The sequence below is a fragment of the Carcharodon carcharias genome, chromosome 15 (assembly GCF_017639515.1).
Source record: "Carcharodon carcharias isolate sCarCar2 chromosome 15, sCarCar2.pri, whole genome shotgun sequence".
Classification (NCBI taxonomy): Eukaryota; Metazoa; Chordata; class Chondrichthyes; order Lamniformes; family Lamnidae; genus Carcharodon; species Carcharodon carcharias.
This window is the reverse complement of record NC_054481.1, coordinates 27,895,917-27,915,722: the sequence shown is the minus strand read 5'-3', so window position 1 is coordinate 27,915,722 and position 19,806 is coordinate 27,895,917. Positions and strand designations below refer to the sequence as shown.

The 19,806-nt window shown below is 44.5% G+C and overlaps 1 protein-coding gene across 1 annotated transcript in view; it reads right to left on the bottom strand.

Moving 5' to 3' along the window:
• Positions 1-15,226, bottom strand: part of rhot2 (ras homolog family member T2) — a 44,210-nt gene extending 28,984 nt beyond the window's left edge. The window contains exons 1-4 of the mRNA XM_041206436.1: positions 15,077-15,226; positions 11,102-11,160; positions 2,434-2,515; positions 1,517-1,560 (exon numbers count right to left, since the gene is read on the bottom strand). Coding sequence (XP_041062370.1) covers positions 1,517-1,560; positions 2,434-2,515; positions 11,102-11,160; positions 15,077-15,113 — 222 coding nt within the window. The 5' untranslated portion in view covers positions 15,114-15,226. The remainder of the gene's footprint in view (positions 1-1,516; positions 1,561-2,433; positions 2,516-11,101; positions 11,161-15,076) is intronic.
• Between the last annotated feature and the right edge of the window lie 4,580 nt (positions 15,227-19,806).

Here is a 19,806-nt window from a genome sequence, read left to right as displayed (position 1 = left end):
GAGCAATGATGGCCCCATCTCCTTCAGGGAAACACTGATAGTCCTTTGAAGGAGTAACATGCAGTGCGGATAAAGGCTAGCCTGTAGATGTGCCGTACCTGGATTTGCAGAAGGCATTTGATAAGGTGCCACATCAAAGGTTATTGCAGAAAATAAAAACTCACATTGTAGGGGGTAACATATTAACATGGATAGGAGATTGGCTGGCTGGCAGAAAACAGAGGGTATGCAAAAATGGGTCTTTTTCTGATTGGCAAGATGTCACAAGTGGAGTCCTGCAGGGGTGTGTGCTGAGACCTAATTTTACAATTTATATCAATGACTTAGATGAGGGGATTGAAGGCATGATAGCTAAATTTGCAGATGACACAAAGATAGGTAGGAAAGTATGTTGTGAAGAGGACATAAGGAGGTTGCATGCACATATAGATAGGTTGAGTGAGTGAGCAAAAATATGGCAGATGGAGTATGATGTGGAAAAATGTGAAGTTGTTCAATTTGGCTGGAAGAATAAAAAAGCAGAGTATTAATTAAACGGAGATCGGCTGCAGAATTCTGAGGTGCAGAGGGATCTAGGTGTTCAAGTACATGAGTCACAAAAAGTTAGTATGCAGGTACAGCAAGTAATTGAGATGGCTAATGGAATGCTATCCTTTATTACAAGAGGAATTGAATATAAAAATAAGGATGTTATGCTTCAGTTATACAGGGCGCTGGTGAGATCGCATCTCAAATACTGTGTGCAGTCTTGGTCTCCTCATTTAAGGATGTAAATACATTGGAGGCAGTTCAGAGGAGGTTTACTAGATTGATACCGGGAATGAGCAGGTTGTCTTATGAGGGAAGGTTAGATAGACTGGGCTGTTTCCACTGGAGTTTAGAACAAGTGAGGAGTGACTTGAAGTATATAAGATCCTGAATAGTCTTGATAAGGTGGATGTGGAAAGAATTTTCCCTCTTGTGGGTGAGTCCAGAATTAGAGGGGGGCACTGTTTTAAAATTAGGATTGCCCTTTTAGGACAGAGATGGGGAGAATTTTTTTTCTCTCAGGGGGTTGTGAGATTTTGGAACTCTTTGTCTCAGGAGACGGTGGAGGTGGGGGGTCACTGAATATTTTTAAGGTAGAGGTAGATAGATTCTTGTTAGGCAAGGGAATCAAATGTTATGGGGGGTAGATGGGAATGTGGAATTCGAAACACAATTAGATCAGTCATGATCTTAATGAATGGCGGAGCAGGCTTGAGAGGCCGAATGGCCTCCTTCTGCTCCTATTTCATATGTTCGTACGTAAAAGACAAAGATGAATCATTCACGGTATCTCACAAAGCAAAGGTAACCGCAGTAATACATGGCAACCAGCGCAATGTTCCCCATTCATCAGGGATGATTGCAAATTGACTTTTCCCTCCTTTACCTGAATAAATGTGTTGTCTTTTTGAAGTTCTACATAACAGCCAAAGGACTGAGCACACAGTTATTAAATATGGCACTAGCCATGAATCTGGGGGGTCCTTACCCGATTAATCTCATCTTGGAGCTCGTCGTCTGTCTGCTCTGATGCTGCAACAAACAAAGAGAGATTACACACTTTGCACAAATACACACGTTTCACACCTGCCTAATGTCAATAACATGTACCAAGCCTGCAATGGGAAAGGCTAGGGCACAAACACACCTTTCTCAAGAACTGGATCAATCTGTTACCAAACAGAGTCTGGAGGCTCTCCTAGTTGTCCAGCTGGTTTCCACCTAAGCTCAGGAGCTTAACCTTCAGGCTGTGCCAGGTTGGCTGATCACAGCTGAGACAGAGATCAGGGGGCTACAACAAACCCTGGACTAGGAAAGGGCGGGTAGGGGGATCAGGATTCCAGCTCCTGATCATTATCAAGCATCGGGCTTAAGGTCAGTCACCCTTGAGTAATATAGTGTCACACACTGTCCTGGCCCAAACATGAAGAATGACCACTTGGAATTGTATCCCAACATGTAACAGCCGGTTGTACTGTAGGAAAATGCAGCAGCTAATTTGCAACAGCAATAAGATAATCTCTTTCTAGTGATGCTGGTTGAGGGATAAACATTGTTCAGGAGACTGGGAGAACTCCCCTGCTCTTCTTCAAAATAGTATCATGGTAACTTTTACGTCCACTTGCAAGAGCAGACAGAGCCTCAGTTTAACACTTCATCCAAAAGACAGCAAGCCTGACAGTGAAGCACTCCCTCAGCAGTGTACTGGAGCGTCAGCCTAGATTTTGTGCTTAAGTCTTTGAAGTGGGGCTTGAACAAATAGCCTTCTGACTCAAAGACAAGAGTGCTACCAACTGAGCCATGGCAGACATCATAAAATACTTAATTGCAACATAAAAGGCAGCATCGCTAGTTACAGTTCCACGGTGATAGTGTCCCTTTGAGCTGAAGACACAGATACCATACCAGAGTAGTCAATGATGTGAGTGGGAATTCTCTCTGGAGTGACGTCTGCAGGAATGGTGATCTCCTCTGCACGTGCTGGCACCTAATGACAAACCATAAATACAGGAATCATTTGAACATTCATAAGTGAGAGAGTCAGCCAATTCTGCCCAACAACCCAGCACTGAGGATGTGAACAACCTTAGTTTAAAGAGATAGTCACAGTGACCAGCATTTGCCACAACATGAGATTTATTTCAGCAATGACGATGACCTCTGGTTCCCTAAATAAAGGTTATGTAACTCAGTGCCCATTTTCAACAACTCTTGAGGTGCAATGACAAGTCGGATCTGACCAAGAAACAAGAGGATTCAGTTAAAGTTTTATTTTCCTTTGAAAATTTAGATTTTGAGTCCTATCCAGGCCTACATCTCATTAGCTGCTGAAGGAGGGACTGAGAGGAAGCCACGGAGATATCCTTTGTGGCCTGCAGCGCCCTGAAGGAAGACGTGGCTGTTCCAATCCCAGGGTGGGGGAAACCACTGAATAGAAATAACCTGAATATTGTTTCAATCACATTCTGAATAGCCAAAATAAATAAACATTACTGTGTATTACACAGTACAGGACTGTGTATTCTCAGAGAGTAAATATGAAGAGTACATATCTCAGCCTCTTACATTCAAACACCAGCCAAGTTCCTCTTGGGACAGAAGTGCAGTCCTTTATCAGCAATTGCGCATATACAAGCGCAGCATTTTCAGGGCTCCAAGTCTCTTTCAACAGAGGAAAGTAAATACAGCTCGGATTGGATACCTTACAAAATAAGGAAGCTCCCACTCCAGATCTTCTACCAAAGCCAGTGACTCGTGCTGAGGTACTCAACCAAGTTTCTTGGCTGCTGGCTGCTTCTGACACCTTATGTTAGTGATCACTTTTCATATAGGAATGTTTGCTGATGATTACACAGTGTTCAGCACCCAGGCTTAGGCTGATAAATGGCAAGTTACATTTATGCCACCCAAGTGCTAGGCAATGACCAGCTCCAGTAAAAGAGAATCTAACCATCTCCCCTTCACATTCAATGGCATTACCATTACTGAATACCCACCATTAATATCCTGGGGTCACAAGTGATCAGTTTAAAACAAAGAACAAAAACAAAGAACAAAGAAAAGTACAGCACAAGAACAGGCCCTTCAGCCCTCCAAGCCTGCGCCGATCATATTGCCCGTCAACTAAAACATTTTGCACTTCCGGGGTCTGTATCCCTCTATTCCCATCCTATTCATTTATTTGTCAAGCTGCCTCTTAAACATCACTGTCGCAGCTGCTTCCACCACCTCCTCTGGCAGCGAATTCCAGACACTCATTACCCTCTGCGTAAAAAACTTGCCCTACACATCTCCTCTATAGTTTTCTCCTCTCACCTTAAATCTATGTCCCCTAGTAATTGACTCTTACACCCTGGGAAAAAGCTTCTGACTATCTACTCTGTCCATGCCACTCATAATTTTGTAAACTTCTATCAAGTCGCCCCCAATCTCTGTCGCTTTAGTGAGAACAATCCGAGTTTCTCCAACCTCTCCTCATAGCTAATAATCTTCAGACCAGGCAGCATCCTGGTAAACCTCCTCTGCACCCTCTCCAACGCCTCCATATCCTTCTGGTAATGTGGTGACCAGAATTGCACGCAATATTCCAAGTGTGGCCTAACCAAGGTTCTATACAGCTGCAGCATGACTTCCCAGCTTTTATAATCAATACCCCTGCTGATGAAGGCAAGCATGCCATATCCTTCCTGACTACCTTATCCACCTGTGTTGCCACTTTCAGTGACCTGTGGACCTGTACACCAGGATCCCTCTGCCCGTCAATGCACTTAAGGGTTCTGCCATTTACTGTATAATTCCTGCCTGTATTAGACCTTCCAAAATGCATTACCTTGCATTTGTCCGGATTAAACTCCATCTGCCATTTCTCCGCCCAAGTCTCCAACCGATCTATATCCCGTTGTATCCTTTGACAATCCTCTTTACTATCTGCAACTCCTCCAACCTTAGTGTCGTCTGCAAACTTATTAATTAGCCCAGTTACATTTTCCTCCAAATCATTTATGTATACTACAAACAGCAAAGGTCCCAACACTGATCCCTGCAGAACTCCACTAGTCACAGCTCTCCATTCAGAAAAGCACCCTTCCACTGCTACCCTCTGGCTTCTATGACCAAGCCAATTCTATATCCATCCTGCCAGCTCACCTCTGATCCCGTGCGACTTTACCTTCTGTACCAGTCTGCCATGAGGGACCCTGTCAAAGGCCTTACTGAAATCCATGTATATAACATCCACTGCCCTTCCATCGTCAATCATCTTTGTCACTTCCTCGAAAAACTCAATCAAGTTAGTGAGACACGACCTCCCCTTCACAAAACCATGCTGCCTCTCACTAATATGCCCATTTGCTTCCAAATGGTAGTAAATCCTGTCACGAAGCATCTTCTCCAATAATTTCCTTACCACTGATGTAAGGCTCAGGGCCTGTAATTTCCTGGGTTATCACTGCTACCCTTCTTAAACAATGGAACAACATTGGCCATTCTCCAGTCCTCTGGGACCTGACCCGTAGCCAGTGAGGATACAAAGATTTCTGTCAAGGTCCCAGCAATCTCCTCCCTTGCCTCACTCAGTACTCTGGGGTAGATCCCATCTGGCCCTGGGGACTTATCCATCTTAATATTCTTCAAGACGCCTAACATCTTTTTTTTGATCTCAACATGAGCCAGGCTATCTGGAGAGCCAGGAGTTTCAGTTTGAAACAGCGAGAGGAAAGTGGGAGTTTCATTGTTTGAAACAGTGAGAGGAGAGCAGGAGTTTCACAGCTTGAAACAGCGAGAGCAGAGCGGGAGTTTCACAGTTCGAAACAGCAAGAAGAGAGCCAGGAGTTTCACAGTTTGAAACAGCAAGAGGAGAGCCAGGAGTTTCACAGTTTGAAACAGCGAGAGGAGACCGGGAGTTTCACAATCTGAAACAGTGAGAGGAGAGCCAGGAGTTTCACAATTTGAAAAAATGAGAGGAGAGCGGGAGTTTCACAGTTTGAAAGAGTATAAAAGCGATATTGTAATTAATTATTTTTACACCAGCAAAGTGTAAATAGCAGGGGATTCTTCAACTATAAAGAACAGGGATGCTGGAGTAATTAATTAATAAATTAAATAAAATGCGATAGTGATGACAAGACAGGTGATATGTTGTTGCTGCAGCATGTGGGAGCTGCTGGACATCAAGGTGGGCCAGAGCAAAACATCTGTAGTAAGCATTTGCAGCTCGAGGAACTTTGGATCCAAGTTGAGGAGCTGGAGTTTGAGCTGCAGACATTGCGCCACATCAGAGAGGGGGAAAGTAACCTGGACACTTTGCTCGAGCAGGGGGTCACAACTCTCAGATTAGGTAATTCAAATTTGGTCTGTTAACAGGGACAGGAGGTGAAACAGGTATGGGGACACAGGGGTGGCGCTCAATGAGCCTCTGTTCCTGCAATTGCCCAACAGTTATGAGTCTCTTGCAAGCTGCGGGGACAAGAGCGGGGACTGCAGGGAGAATGAGCGAACTGACCGCGGCACTGTGGTATAGGGAGCCATTCAAGTGTGGGGAGGAAATAGGAATGTAGTAGTGATAGGGGACAGTATAATTAGGGGGACAGACACTGTTCTGTGAAACGAGGAGCGTGAGTCCTGAAGGCTGTGTTGTCTAGCCAGTGCCAGGATTAAGGACATCTCCTCAGGGCTGGAGAGGAACTTGGAGTGGGAACGGAGGTTGTTGTCATCCACGTTGGTAGTGAAGACATTGATAGGACTAGAAATGAAAGAATTTGAACAGTTCGGAGTTAAATTACAAAGCAGAACCTCCAAGGTGATAATCTCTTGAGCTGATCCCTGAGCCATGGGCAAACTGGCATAGGGTAAATAAAGTCAAGGAGTTAAATACGTGGCTCAAAGATTGGTGTGGGAGGAATGGGTTTCAATTCACGGGGCACCAGCACCAGTACTGGGGTAGTAGGGAGCTGTTCTGGTGGGACGGGCTTCACTTGAACTGTGCTGGGACCAGTGTCCTGGCGAATTGAATAACTAGGGCTGTAGAGAGGGCTTTAAATCAAATAGAGGGGAGGAGGGTTCTGGAGAGGGGATACTGTAGGCTTACAAAGCAAAAGAATATGGCAGCACTGCAGGGTAGCTATTTGGGTAATCATACCCAGAGTGTGACAGGAAGGGACAGAGTGTACAAGCTTAAAAAAGCAGCAAATAGGGTCAAAGGGGGAAAAAAGGGTAAAGATTAATGGCTCTTTACTTAAATGCATGTAGTATTCAGAACAAAATTAATTAATTAATGCACAAAAAGAAGTTAATGGGTATGATCTTACAGAGAGATGGTTACAAGGAGATCAAAGCTGGGAACTAAATATTCAGGGGTATGTGACTTTTCGAAAAGATAGGCAGGAGGGAAAGGGTGGTGGGGTAGCTTTGTTAGTATGAGATGGAATGATTACGATAGCAAGAAATGGTCTTGGATCAGAAGATGTAGAATCCATATGGGTGGAGGTAAGAAATAACAAGGTGAGTAGTCTATAAGCCCCCTAATAGTAGCTATGCGGTAGGACAAAGAATAAATCAGGAGATCATGAGGGCATGTAAGAAAGGCAGTACATTATTCATGGGTGAGTTTAATCTTCATGTAGATTGGGAAAATCAAATTGGCATTGGATGAGCAAGAATTCATAGACTGTATTCAGGACAGTTTCCTAGAACAATATGTTATGGATCAAACCAGGGACCAGGCTATTTTGGATCTAGTAATGTGTAATGAGGCAGATTTAATAAATGATCTCAGAGTAAAAGATCCCCTAGGAAACAGTGACCATAACACGGTAGAATTTAGCATTCAGTTTGAGTGAGAAACTTGGGTCGGAAACAACTGTGCTAAGTTTAAGGAAGGGTAATTACAAAGGAATGAGGGTAGGGTTGACTGGGGTGGACTGGGAAAGGAGTTTAGCAGAAAAGATGGTTGATGAACAATGGCAGATGTTTAAGAAAATAGTTCATGACTCACAACAAAGATATATCCCAGTGAGGAAGGGGATAAACCAACCTTGGTTAACCAAGGGAGTTAAGGATAGTATAAAATTGAAAGAAAAAACATACAATGTGGCAAAGATTAGTGGTAAGCCAGAGGATTGGGAAAGTTTTAAAAACCAACAAAAGATGACCAAAAAAATAATAAAGAGGGAGAAAATAAACTTTGAGGGTAAACGACCAAGTAATATAAAAACAGACAGTAAGAGCTTCTTTAAGTATATAAAAAGGAAGAGAGAGGCCAAATTGAAAATAGGCCCCTTGGAGAATGAGGCTGGGGAAATAATAATGGGGAACTAAGAAATGGCAGTGGAGTTGAATAAACACTTTAAATCAGTCTTCACAGTAGAAGACATTAATAGATTAAAACATTTCAAAAATACTAAATAATCAAGGGACAAAATGTGGGGAGGAAATAATTACCATAACTATCACAAGGGAAAAAGTGCTAGGGAAACTAATGGGGCTAAAGGCCAATAAGTCCCCTGGACCTGATGGGTTGCATCCTAGGATATTAAAGGAAGTAGCAATAGAAATAGTGGATGCACTGGTAGTAATCTTCCAAGAATCCTTAGATTCTGGAAAAGTTCCAGAGGATTGGAAAACTGCCAATGTAAAACCCTTATTCAAAAAGGGAGGGGAACAAAAAACAGGTAACCATAGGCCATGAGGGTAGGGTTGACTGGGGTGGACTGGGAAAGGAGTTTAGCAGAAAAGACGGTTGATGAACAATGGCAGATGTTTAAGAAAAAAGGTAACTATAGCTTAACATCCGTCATTGGGAAAATGTTAGAGTCTATTATGAAGGATATAATAGCAAAGCATTTAGAAATGCATAATGTAATCAAGCAGAGTCAGCATGGCTTAATGAAGGGGAAATCATGCCTGACAAATTTATCGGAATTCTTTGAGGAGGTAACAAGCAGGATAGATAAAGGGGAACCAGTAGATGTAATATATTTGGATTTCCAAAAGGCATTCAATAAGATACTACACATAAGGTATCACAATAAGATAAGAGCCTGTTGTGTTGGGGATAGTATATTAGCATGGACAGAGGATTGACTAACTAATAGAAGATGGAGAGTTGGGATATGGGGGGCATTTTCATGATGGCAACCTGTAACTAGTGGAGTGCCACAGGGATCAGTGCTGGGGCCACAATTATTTACGATATACATTAACAACTTGGATGAGGGAAGTGAATGTACTATCGCCAAGTTTGCAGATGACACTAAAATAGTTGAGAAGGTAAGTGGTGAGGATGACACAAAGAGTCTACAGAGGGATATAGACAAGTTAAATGAGTGGGCATAAACTTGGCAAATGGAATATAATGTGGGAAAATGTGAGGTTATGCACTTTGGCAGGAAGAATAGAGGAGCTGAACATTATTTAAATGGAGAAAGGCTGCAGAAAGCTACAGCACAGAGGGATTTGGGGGACTTTGTGCATGAATCACAAAAAGTTAGCATACAACTTCAGCAAGTAATAGGGAAGGCAAATGGAATGTTGGCCTTTATTTCAAAGGGAATGAAATATAAAAATAGGGAAGTCTTGCTAAAACTATACAAGGCATTAGTTAGACCACACCTAGAATACTGTGAACAGTTTTGGTCTCCTTATCTAAGGAAAGATATTCTGGCATTGGAGCCAGTCCAGAGAAGGTTCACTAGATTGATCCCGGGAATTAAGGGATTTTCTTATGAGGAGAAGTTGAGTAGGTTGGACCTGTACTCATTGGAGTTTAGAAGAATGAGAGGTGACCTTATTGAAACATATAAGATTCTTAGGATGCTTGATAGGGTAGATGCTGAGAGGTTGCTTTCCCTTTTGGGAGAGTCTAGGACCAGAGGGCATAATCTCAGAGCAAGGGGTTTCCTGTTTAAGACAGGGTTGAGGAGGAATTTCTTCTCTCAGAGGGTAGTCAATCTGTGGAATTCTTTACCACAGATGGCTGTAGAGGCTAGGTCATTAAATATATTCAAGGCTGAGATAGGCAGATTTTTAATCAGTAAGGGAATGAAGGGTTATGAGGGAAAGGCAGGAAAGTGGAGTTAAGGATTATCAGATCAGCCATGAACTCACTGAATGGCGGAGCATACTCAATGGGCCTACTCAAATGGCCTACTTCTGCTCCTGCGTCTTATGGTCTTAAACTTAACTGGATCAGTCATATAAATACTGTAGTTATAACAGCAGGTTGAGGCTGAGAATTCTGTGGTGAATAACTCATCTCCTGACTTCCCAACGCCTGTCCACCATCTACAAGGCACAAGTGTGTTACAGACAGGATTTGTGTGGTCCACTCTAGACTATAACCAGGATGTTTGTGTAATGTGTGTGTATTACCTTACCATGAGTGATTTTTTTTCCTAGTTTCAAATAAATTTCAGCAGCAGACCTTTTAGTGATTTTTTAAAGAAAGGTTATTTAATATCACACATACTTGCCCCAGCTGTTTGAAACACAACATCTCAATCACTTGTCTCACTGACACTATCACACAAGCGAAGGTTAGATCCAGATGAAGCTAAAGCCATAACTATAGAATCAAATTTATAACTCAGTCTTTATATCGATGCAGGCCTGATGTCTTCTTGGTTGAGTTGATACTTTAGTTGGAGTGAAGGTCATTTAGAAACAAAGGATTCTCATGAAGCTGCAAAGCCTCTACTAGACAAATAGCCAAGAAGTTAGTTCTCAGGTGGACTTGGAAGCTGGAACAAGTCTGGTATGGTGGCTGCACGTGAAGACTTTCAGCTGTTTCCTGGTGCTTTGGATGCGACACGTGTACACGCACACACACACACACATACACACACACACGTGCACACGCGCACACAGGTACGTGCACACACACAGAACAAAGCAAATCTGTATTATAACTGCAGTTCCTGACAGTTCATTTCAGTCACATGACTGCAGGGTCAACACTTCTGGGGTCCAGACCACCATGATACAATGGCATTTGAGAATGGCCATTCACTTTTAACTCTGTCCGCTTTAGCTCAAATAGTCTCCTTTGTTCAATATGGCACTCGGACGTCAACATTCTTGAGATGTCATATTCCTCAAATGCTGGTTCATCCTCACACAATGAGATGTTTAAACTTCACACTGGTGGCTGCATGTTTAACTAAATATTGGCCATAGGATTGAATACTGTCCACAGTTTAAATATCCATAGTCACATGTTAAATTGCAGCCATCATAACAGCCACTTTCACAAAGTATGATATTATAGTCCATACTGTCCAATATTCTCATGCTTTTACTGAGCATGACAAATGTGATTAAATACTCTCCAATTGCCTGCATGAGTGTAGCTTCAAGGATACCTTCCAGGACAAAATAGCTTGCTTTACTGGCAAGCTATCCATCACCCTAAACATTCACTTGCACACATCGGCAGCAGTGAATATGGATTGGGGGTGGAGGGGACCAGAAAATAGTTGCTACCTCTGGAACACATATTTCAGTAACCGCTGAGAGTCTCCAGGTGAGATGGGGAAGAAAATGACGGAAGGCACATTATTTAATAGAAACTCTGACTCACCTCCTCAGGAAACTCCTCGCTTACCAGGGACATGATCAGCGATGTTTTGCCAACTTTAGCTGCATACATGGAGAGGAGAGAAGCATCATTTGCAGAACCAAGGAGGATGCATTACACTAAGCGTAGTTTATGCTTTCACGAGAGACATTTTAAACTTCAGTTTAGACCCAGCACACCCATAATAAACGTGTAATAACATTACACTTATTTTAAATTGAAACAAAAAGTTTTAAAGTTTTTGTGCTTCCCCCAGGGTTCACAGAGCAAATTACTGAAGCACAAACACAGATAGAACTGCATTTATATTGCATCTTTCACATCCTCAGGATGTCCCAAAGCATTGTCCCAACTTGAACTTGTTTGAAATGGAGTCACTGTTACACCAAAGACCAGGAAAGGGCCAGGTTCAATCCCAGCTCATGATGGCAATGCAGGATGCTTCAAGCAACTTCAGCCCTGATCAATTAACAAGAGGCACGCAGGAATTTTGCCTCTGATTACAAGTACGTGACCAGTGCTGGAAATGGTGGAGTGCGGAATTTGACTGGGAAGAGAATCAGGAAACTGATGGGTTCATGTCAGTATTTCACATTAGAATTTGTTATGTCAACTGTCAAAATGTAACTACAGGCTGTAGTCACTAGGTTTCTTTGTGGAATGAGGTGCAGTGTCCCAAATCCATTGCCATCTTGTATATAAAAAAGATCTAACTCAGCTGCTGATTGACAATAGCTATTTACAAGGTTCTGAACATTTAAGTTTCTCATGATTATCTAGGTAGGGAGAACATGGAAAGACAATATAAAATAAAGGGTACAACTCTAAAGGGGAGTGGCAGAGCAGAGTGACCTGGGTGAACATGCATATAAGTCATTGAAGGTGGCAGGACAGGTTGAGAGAGCAGTTAATAAAGCATACAGTATCCTAGGCTTTGTTAATAGGGGCATGGAGTACAAGAGCAAGGAGATTATGTTGAACATGTGTAGGACATTAGTTTGGCTTCAGCTGGAGAACTGTGTCTGTTTCTGGGTGCCGCACTTTAGGAAAGATGTGGTGGCATTGGAGAGAGTGCAGAAAAGATTCAAGAGAATGGTTCCAGGGATGAGGAATTTTGGTTATGAAGATAGATTGGAGAAGTTAGGAAATTTTCCTTGGAGAAAAGAAGGCTGAGAGGAGATTTGATACAGGCATTCAGAATCATGAGGGGACTGGAAAGAGAGAATAGGGAGAAGCTATACACACTGGTGAAAGGATCAAGAATGAGAATCCACAGATTTAAAGTAATTGAAAAAACTGTTTTCACACAGAGAGTGATTAAGTTCTGGAATGCACTGCCTGAGTGTGGTGGAGGCAGATTCAATTGCAGCATTCAAATGGGAATTAGAGCGTTTTTTTTTTTCATTCATTCATGTGATGTGGGCTATGCTGCTGGGCCAGCATTTATTGCCCATCCCTAGTTAGCCTTGAGAAGGTGGTGGTGACCTGCCTTCTTGAACTGCTGCAGTCCATGTGGTGTAGGTGCAACCACAGTGCTGTTAGGAAGGGAGTTCCAGGATTTTGACCCAGCGACAGTGAAGGAACAGCAATATATTTCCAAGTCAGGGTGATAAGTGACTTGGAGGGGAACTTACACGTGTTGGTGTTCCCATCTATATGCTGCCCATGTGTCCTTCTAGGTGGTAGAGGTCACGGGTTTGGAAGGTGCTGTTAAGGAGCCTTGGTGAATTCCTGCAGTGCAGTTTGTAGATGGTACACACTGCTGCTACTTGCATCGGTGGTGAGGAGAGTGAATGTTTGTGAATGTGGTGACAATCAAGTGGGCTGCTTTGTCTTGGACGGTGTCAAGCTTCTTGAGTGTTGTGGGAGCTGCACTCATCCAAGTGGGGAGTATTCCAACATACTCTGACTTGTGCCTTGTAGATAAGATTTGTCCTGCTTTTTGTGTACTTGACATACCTGGGCAATTTTCCACATTGCCAGGTAGATGCCAGTGTTGTAGCTGTACTGGAACAGCTTGGCGGGGGGGAAGGGCAGCAAGTTCTGGAGCACAAGTCTTCAGTACTATTGCTGGAATATTGTCAGGGCCCATAGCCGTGGCAGCATCCAATGCCTTCAGCCGTTTCTTGATTTCATGTGGAGTGAACCAAATTGGCTGAAGACTGACATCTGTGATGCTGGGGGCATCCAGAGGAGGCTGAGATGGATTACCCACTCAGCACTTCTGGCTGAGGTTTTTAGGAAATGCTTCAAGCCTTATCCTTTGCACTGATGTGCTGGTCTCTTCCATCATTGTGGATGGGGATATTTGTGGAGCCTCCTCCTCCAGAAAGTTGTTTCATTGTTCACCACCATTCACGACTGGATGTGGCAGGATTGCAGAGCTTAGATCTGATCCGTTGGCGGTGGGATCACTTAGCTCTGTCTAACACTTGCTACTTACGCTGTTTGGCATTCAAGTAGTCCTGTGTTGTAGCTTCACCAGGTTGACACCTCATTTTTAGGTATGCCTGGCGCTGCTCCTAGCATGCCCTCCTGCACTCTTCATTGAATCAGGGTTGAACTCCTGGCTTGATGGTAATAGTAGAGTGGAGGATATGCCAGGCCATGAGGTTACAAATTGTGTTCGAGTACAATTCTGCTGCTGCTAATGGCCCACAGCGCCTCATGGATGCCCAGTCTTGAGTTGCTAGATCTGTGCGAAATCTTTCCATTTAGCACAGTGGTAGTGCCACACAACGTGAAGGTGGGTATCCTCAATGTGAAGGCGGTACTTTGTCTCCATGACGACTGTGCGGTAGTCATTCCTACCAATACTGCCATGGAGAGATGCATCTGTGGCAGAGAAGTTGGTGGGGATTAGGTCAAATATGTTTTTCCCTCTTACTGGTTCCCTCACCACCTGCCGCAGGCCCAGTCTAGCAGCTATGTCATTTAGGACTTGGCCAGCTCGGTCAGTAGTGGTGTTACCGAGCCAATCTTGGTAATGGACAGTGAAGTTCCCCACCCAGAGTATGTTCTGCACCCTAGCCACCCTCAGTGCTTCCTCCAAGCGGCGTTCAACATGGAGGAGCACTGATTCATCAGCTGAGGGAGGGCAGTACGTGGTAATCAGTAGGAGATTTCTTTGCCCATGTTTGACTTGATGTCATGAGACTTCATGGGGTCCAAAGTCAATGTTGAGGACTCCCAGGGGATCTCCCTCCCGACTATATACCACTGTGCCGCCACCTCTGCTGGGTCTGTCCTGCTGGTAGGATTGGACATACCGAGGGATTGGGATGGTGGTGTCTGGGGCACTATCTGTAGGATATGATTCCGTGAGGTCTACTATGTGAGACAGTACTCCCAATTTTGGCACTAGTCCCCAGATGTTAGTACGGAGGACTTTGCAGGGTCAGCAGGGCTGAGATTGTCGTTGTCATTTCTGGCGCCTAGATCAATGCTGGGTGGTCCATCCGGTTGAAAAGGAAGAATGTGTAGGATTATGGGGAGAAAGCAGGAGAATGGCAGTAAGTGAATTTCTCATTCAGAGAGCCGGTGTAGGCACAAAGGGACAAATGGCCTCCTTCTGCGCTGTAACAATTTTGTGATTCTGTAGGAGCAACTTTGGTACCACAGGAAGACACTATAACTCTCTCTTACATTGTGTAATTACTAAACAGAGCTGTAATTTAATGAAAATAGAAAGGGAGGATGAGGACACGGGTAGTCTCGTGTGTGTGGAGACCACCCAAAGTATTACACTAAAATCACATCTTTTTACCCCCTTGCCTCCACTTCCCCCAGTCTCTATGCCCTTTAGTCCAGCCTCTGTTTGTCTCCCAGTCCCTCCCTCCCTACCACCGCCTCTCCCACCACCCCCCCCAAGTCCATCCCTTTCTCTCTTCCCTGTCCTTGCCCACCCCCCACCCGGAGTCCCTCCCCATCTCTGTCCCCCTGTACTTTCACTCTATTTTAAGTCTGTGTTTTACTCACGTTCTCCCACCAGCAGTATCCGCACATCTTCCCTCATGTTCACACTCTCCGACTCTGACCGATAACGAGTGCGTTAACGTCGGTTGATCGGTGTAACTGGAGTACGGGCACGAATCGATCAGCACCAATCCGGCTCCTGTGGCCCCGGCGCGGTCCGACCAGCCGAGCTCGGCAACTTCCGGAGAGCGGCCGCCGGCCATTCGGCAACCTCCGGAGGAATTCGGGCATTTTCGGAGAGAGGCCGGACCGGGGATTCGGCAGCCTCCGGAGAGAGTAGGAAGCAATAGCTAGGATTGTATTTTCCATTTTGGGAATGGTAATATTGGATCCCCATTCCCCAAAATGTAAAATCTTCATCCTTATCCAACTCGACCTGTCTCAGTTAATCTGCTGCTGAAACCCCCATTTCATGTCTTCTGTTACCTCTGGAATCAGTGCACTCCTGGGTGGTCTATATATTCTACCTCACATAAACTTGAGGTCAACATCCAAAACTCTACTGCCAGTGTCCTAACTTGCACCACGTCCTGTTCACTGGTCACTTTTGTGCCTGCTAACCCACGTTTACTTCTGGTCCATCAACACCTTGATTTTACAATTCTCACCCATTTTCAAGTCCTTCAGTGGCCTCTTCCCTCCTTATCTCTGTAATCTCCACCAGCCCACAACCCTTTGAGAGATCTGCACATCTAATTTTGGCCTCTTGAACATCCACGATTTTCATTGTGCCAAACAACATAAGCAGCAAGTGATAGAAAAAGATGTGATCCCACAACCAATGGATCAGATCTAAGATCTGCAGTCCTGCCACATCCAGTCGTGAATGGTGGTGGACAATGAAACAACTCACTCGAGGAGAAGGCTCCACAAATATCCCCATCCTCAATGATGGAGGAGCCAAGCACAGCAGTGCAAAAGATAAGGCTCAAGCGTTTGCAACAATCTTCAGCCAGGAGTGCCAAGTGTATGATCCATCTCAGCCTCCTCCAGAAAGCCCGAGCTTCACAGTTGCCATTCTTCAGCCAATCGATTCATTCCACGTGGAGGCACTGGATACTGCAAAGGTTATGGGCCCTGACAACATTCCAGCAATCATACTAAGGACTTGTGCTCCAGGACTTGCCATGCCCCTAGCCAAGCTGTTCCAGTACAGCTACAACACTAGTATCTACCCAGCTATGTGGAAAATTGCCCAAGTATGTCCTGTACAGAAAAAGCAGGACAAATCCAACCGGCCAATTACCGCCCCATCAATCTACTCTCGATCATCAATAAAGTAATGGAAGGGGTCATCAACAGCGCTATCAAGCTGCAATTGCTTAGCAATAACCTGCTCACTGGCCCTGGCAAAACCCAAACTAGGCATCGCTCAGCTCCTGACCTCATTACAGCCTTGGTTCAAATATAGACAAAAGAACTGAACTCCTGAGGTAAGGTGAGAGAGACTGCCCTTGACATCAAGGCAGCATTTGACCAAGTTCCTCAGGATAGTGTCCTAGGCCCAACTATCTTCAGCTACTTCATCAATGACCCTCATTCCATTATTAGGTCAGAAGTGGGGATGTTCGCTGATGATTGCACAATGTTCAGCACCTTTCGTGATTCCTCAGATACTGAAGCAGTCCATGTCTAAATGCAGCAAGACCTGGACAATATCCAGGCTTGGGCTGACAAGTGGCAAGTAACTTTCATGCCACACAAGTGTCAGGCAATGACCATCTCCAGCAAGAGAGAATCCGGTCATCGCTCCTTGATGTTCAATGGCTTTACCATCACTTGAATCCTCCACTGTCAACATCCTGGGGGTTACCATTGACCAGAAACTGAACTGAACTAGTCATAGAAATACTGTGGCTACAAGAGCAGGTCAGAGGCTAGGAATCCTGCGACCAGTAACTCACCTCCTGAGTCCCCAAAGCTTGTCCACCATTTACAAGGCACAAGTCAGGAGTGTGATAGAATACTCCCCACTTGCCTGGATGAGTGCAGCACCCACAACATTCAAGAAGCTTGACACCGTCTAGGGCAAAGCAGCCCACTTGATTGGCACAACATCCACAAACACTCACTCCCTCCACCACTGACACACGGTAACAGCAGTGTGTACCATCTACAAGATGCACTGCAGGAATTCACCAAGGCTTCTTCGACAGCACCTTCCAAACCCGACCACTACCATTTAGAAGGACAAGGGAGCACCATCACCCGGAAGTTCCCCTTCAAATCACTCACCATCTTGACTTGGAAATATATCACTGTTCCTTCACTGTCATTGGGTCAAAATCCTGGAACTCCCTTCCTTACAGCACTGTGGGTGTACCTACGCCACATGGACTGCAGCAGTTCAAGAAGGCAGGTCACAACCACCTTCTCAATGGCAACTAGGGATGGGCAATAAATGCTGGCCCAGCCAGCGAAGCCCACATCCCAGGAATGAATATAAAAAATTGCCCCACCATTACTGGCCATGACTTCAGCTGCCAAGGCCCCAAGCTCTGGAATACCTTCCCCACACCTCTCCTTCTTCCTTTAAGACACTCTTTAAAATCTACCATTTGGACAAAGCTTTTGGTCAACTACCCTAATATTTCCTTATGTCCTGACTCCACTTTCTTAGCCAGCAGATTCTTCCCCATGCCACCCTCTAACCCTTTTCCCCCTTTGGGCACAGCCTTCAATCACGTGGGTCCTGAAGTATGAAATTTCTTCCTCTAACCTATCTGCCTTACACCCTTTAAAATCTCCTCAGCACCCATCTCTACAATCAAATTTATGTTGACCTTTCTTAGAATTTACAGTACAGAACCCAGCCATCAGCTCAACTGGTCTATGCCAGTGTTTACGTTACAAATCAACCTCCTCCCACCCCTCTTCATCTCACCCAATCAACATATCCTTTTATTCTTTTTCCCCTTCATGTGTTTAGCTTCCCCCTAAACGCATTCATGCAATTTGCCTCAACTACTCCCATGTGGTAGCGAATTTCACATTCTCACCAAGCTCTGCTTGAAACTGTTTCCCCCCTGAATTCTCTATTCTCTCAATTCCCATTCTCTTCTGGCTCACCATGTTACCCATATGCCTACTTGTGATACACCTGGAACATTATTCACATTAAAGGGGCTAGTAAAGTGGAAGTATTAAGTATTTGCAGGTCAGATAAATTATATAGCAAAATAATGTTCAACACAGCAACATAATCTTATATTTATATAGCGCCTTTAATTTAATAAAACCTCCCACGGTGCTCACAGGAGTGTAATAAAATAAAATATGACACCAAGCCACGTAAGGAGATGGCCAAAAATTTGGTCAAAGGTTTTAAGAAGTGTCTTAAAGGAAGAAAGCGAGATGGGGAGGTGTAGGGAGGGAAATTTCAAAGCTCAGGCCTACGCAACTTAGGTGCAGTGATTAAAACCAGGGATGCTCAGGATGCCAGAATTAGAGGAGTGCAGGTGTCTCAGAGAATTCTTCGGTTGGAGGAGATTACAGAGATAGGGACGGACAAGGCCATGGAGGGATTTGAAAACAAGAATGAGAATTTTAAAGTCAAGACGTTGCTTGACTGGGAGCCAATGTAAGTCAGCGGGTGCAGATGTGATGGTACGAGTTAAGGCATGGATAGTCGCATTTTGGATCACTTCAAGTTTATGGAGGATAGAATGTCAGAGACCTGGCAGGAATGCATTGGAATAGTTAAGCCTAGAGTTAAGCCTTTGGTGACATCATCCAAAAGCACAGCATTAGTTTCATATGTACGCTGATTACCCCCAGCTCCCAGTAATTAGGGAATGGAGTTAGGCGTGGGGACTGAGAACAATGGCTTGAGTCTTCTCAATATTTAATTGAAGTGTTGAATGTCAGATGAACAGTATGATTGTTTAGCAACATCGGAGGGGTTGAGAGGAGTGGTTGTGAGGTGGAGCTGGGGGTCATCAACGTTTGGATGATGTCACCAAAGAGCAGCATGTCAATGAGAAACAGGAGGAAGCCAAATATACATCCTGAGGGACAACACAGGTAATGCAGCAGCAGCAGGAAGAGAAGCCATTGCAAATGATTTTTTGGGTATGATTAGATAGATATGAATGGAACCCCGTGAGAGCAGTCCCACCCTGTTGGAGAAAGACAGTGTAGTCAACCATGTCAAAGGTCTCGGACAGGTCTAGAAGAACAAGGAGGGAAAGTTTACTTTTGTCACACATAGGATGTTACTTATGACTTGGATAAGAACTGTTTCGATACTGCAGTAGGGAAGAAAATCTGGTTGGAGAGATTCAAACAGGGAGTCCTGGGAAAGATGGGAACTGATTTGGGAGGTGGCAACACATTCAAGGTTGTTTGATAGGACGGTGGGGGTCAAGGGTTGGTTTTTTGAGTGGGGTGATGTCAGCAGATTTAGAGGAGAGGGACAATACCTGCAGGGAGAGAACTATGTACAATATCAGCTAACATGAGGACCAGGAGGGGAAGTTAGGTAGTCAGTAGTTTATTGGGAATAGGATCAAGGGAGCAAAGAGGGCATATGGGGAGATTGGTGAAAAGCCTGAGAAAGGTCCAAGTTCAAGACTGGGCCAAATAGGTGAAAATTTGGTCAGGTGGGCTAGTGGAAGGCAGTCGATCCAATTGTCTCAATCCTAGTGACAAAGAAATCCATGAACTCCTCACACTTGTTCTCGGAGGTGAGACTGGATGGAGTCAGGGGAGAGGGGTTTAAGAGGATGGTTTGC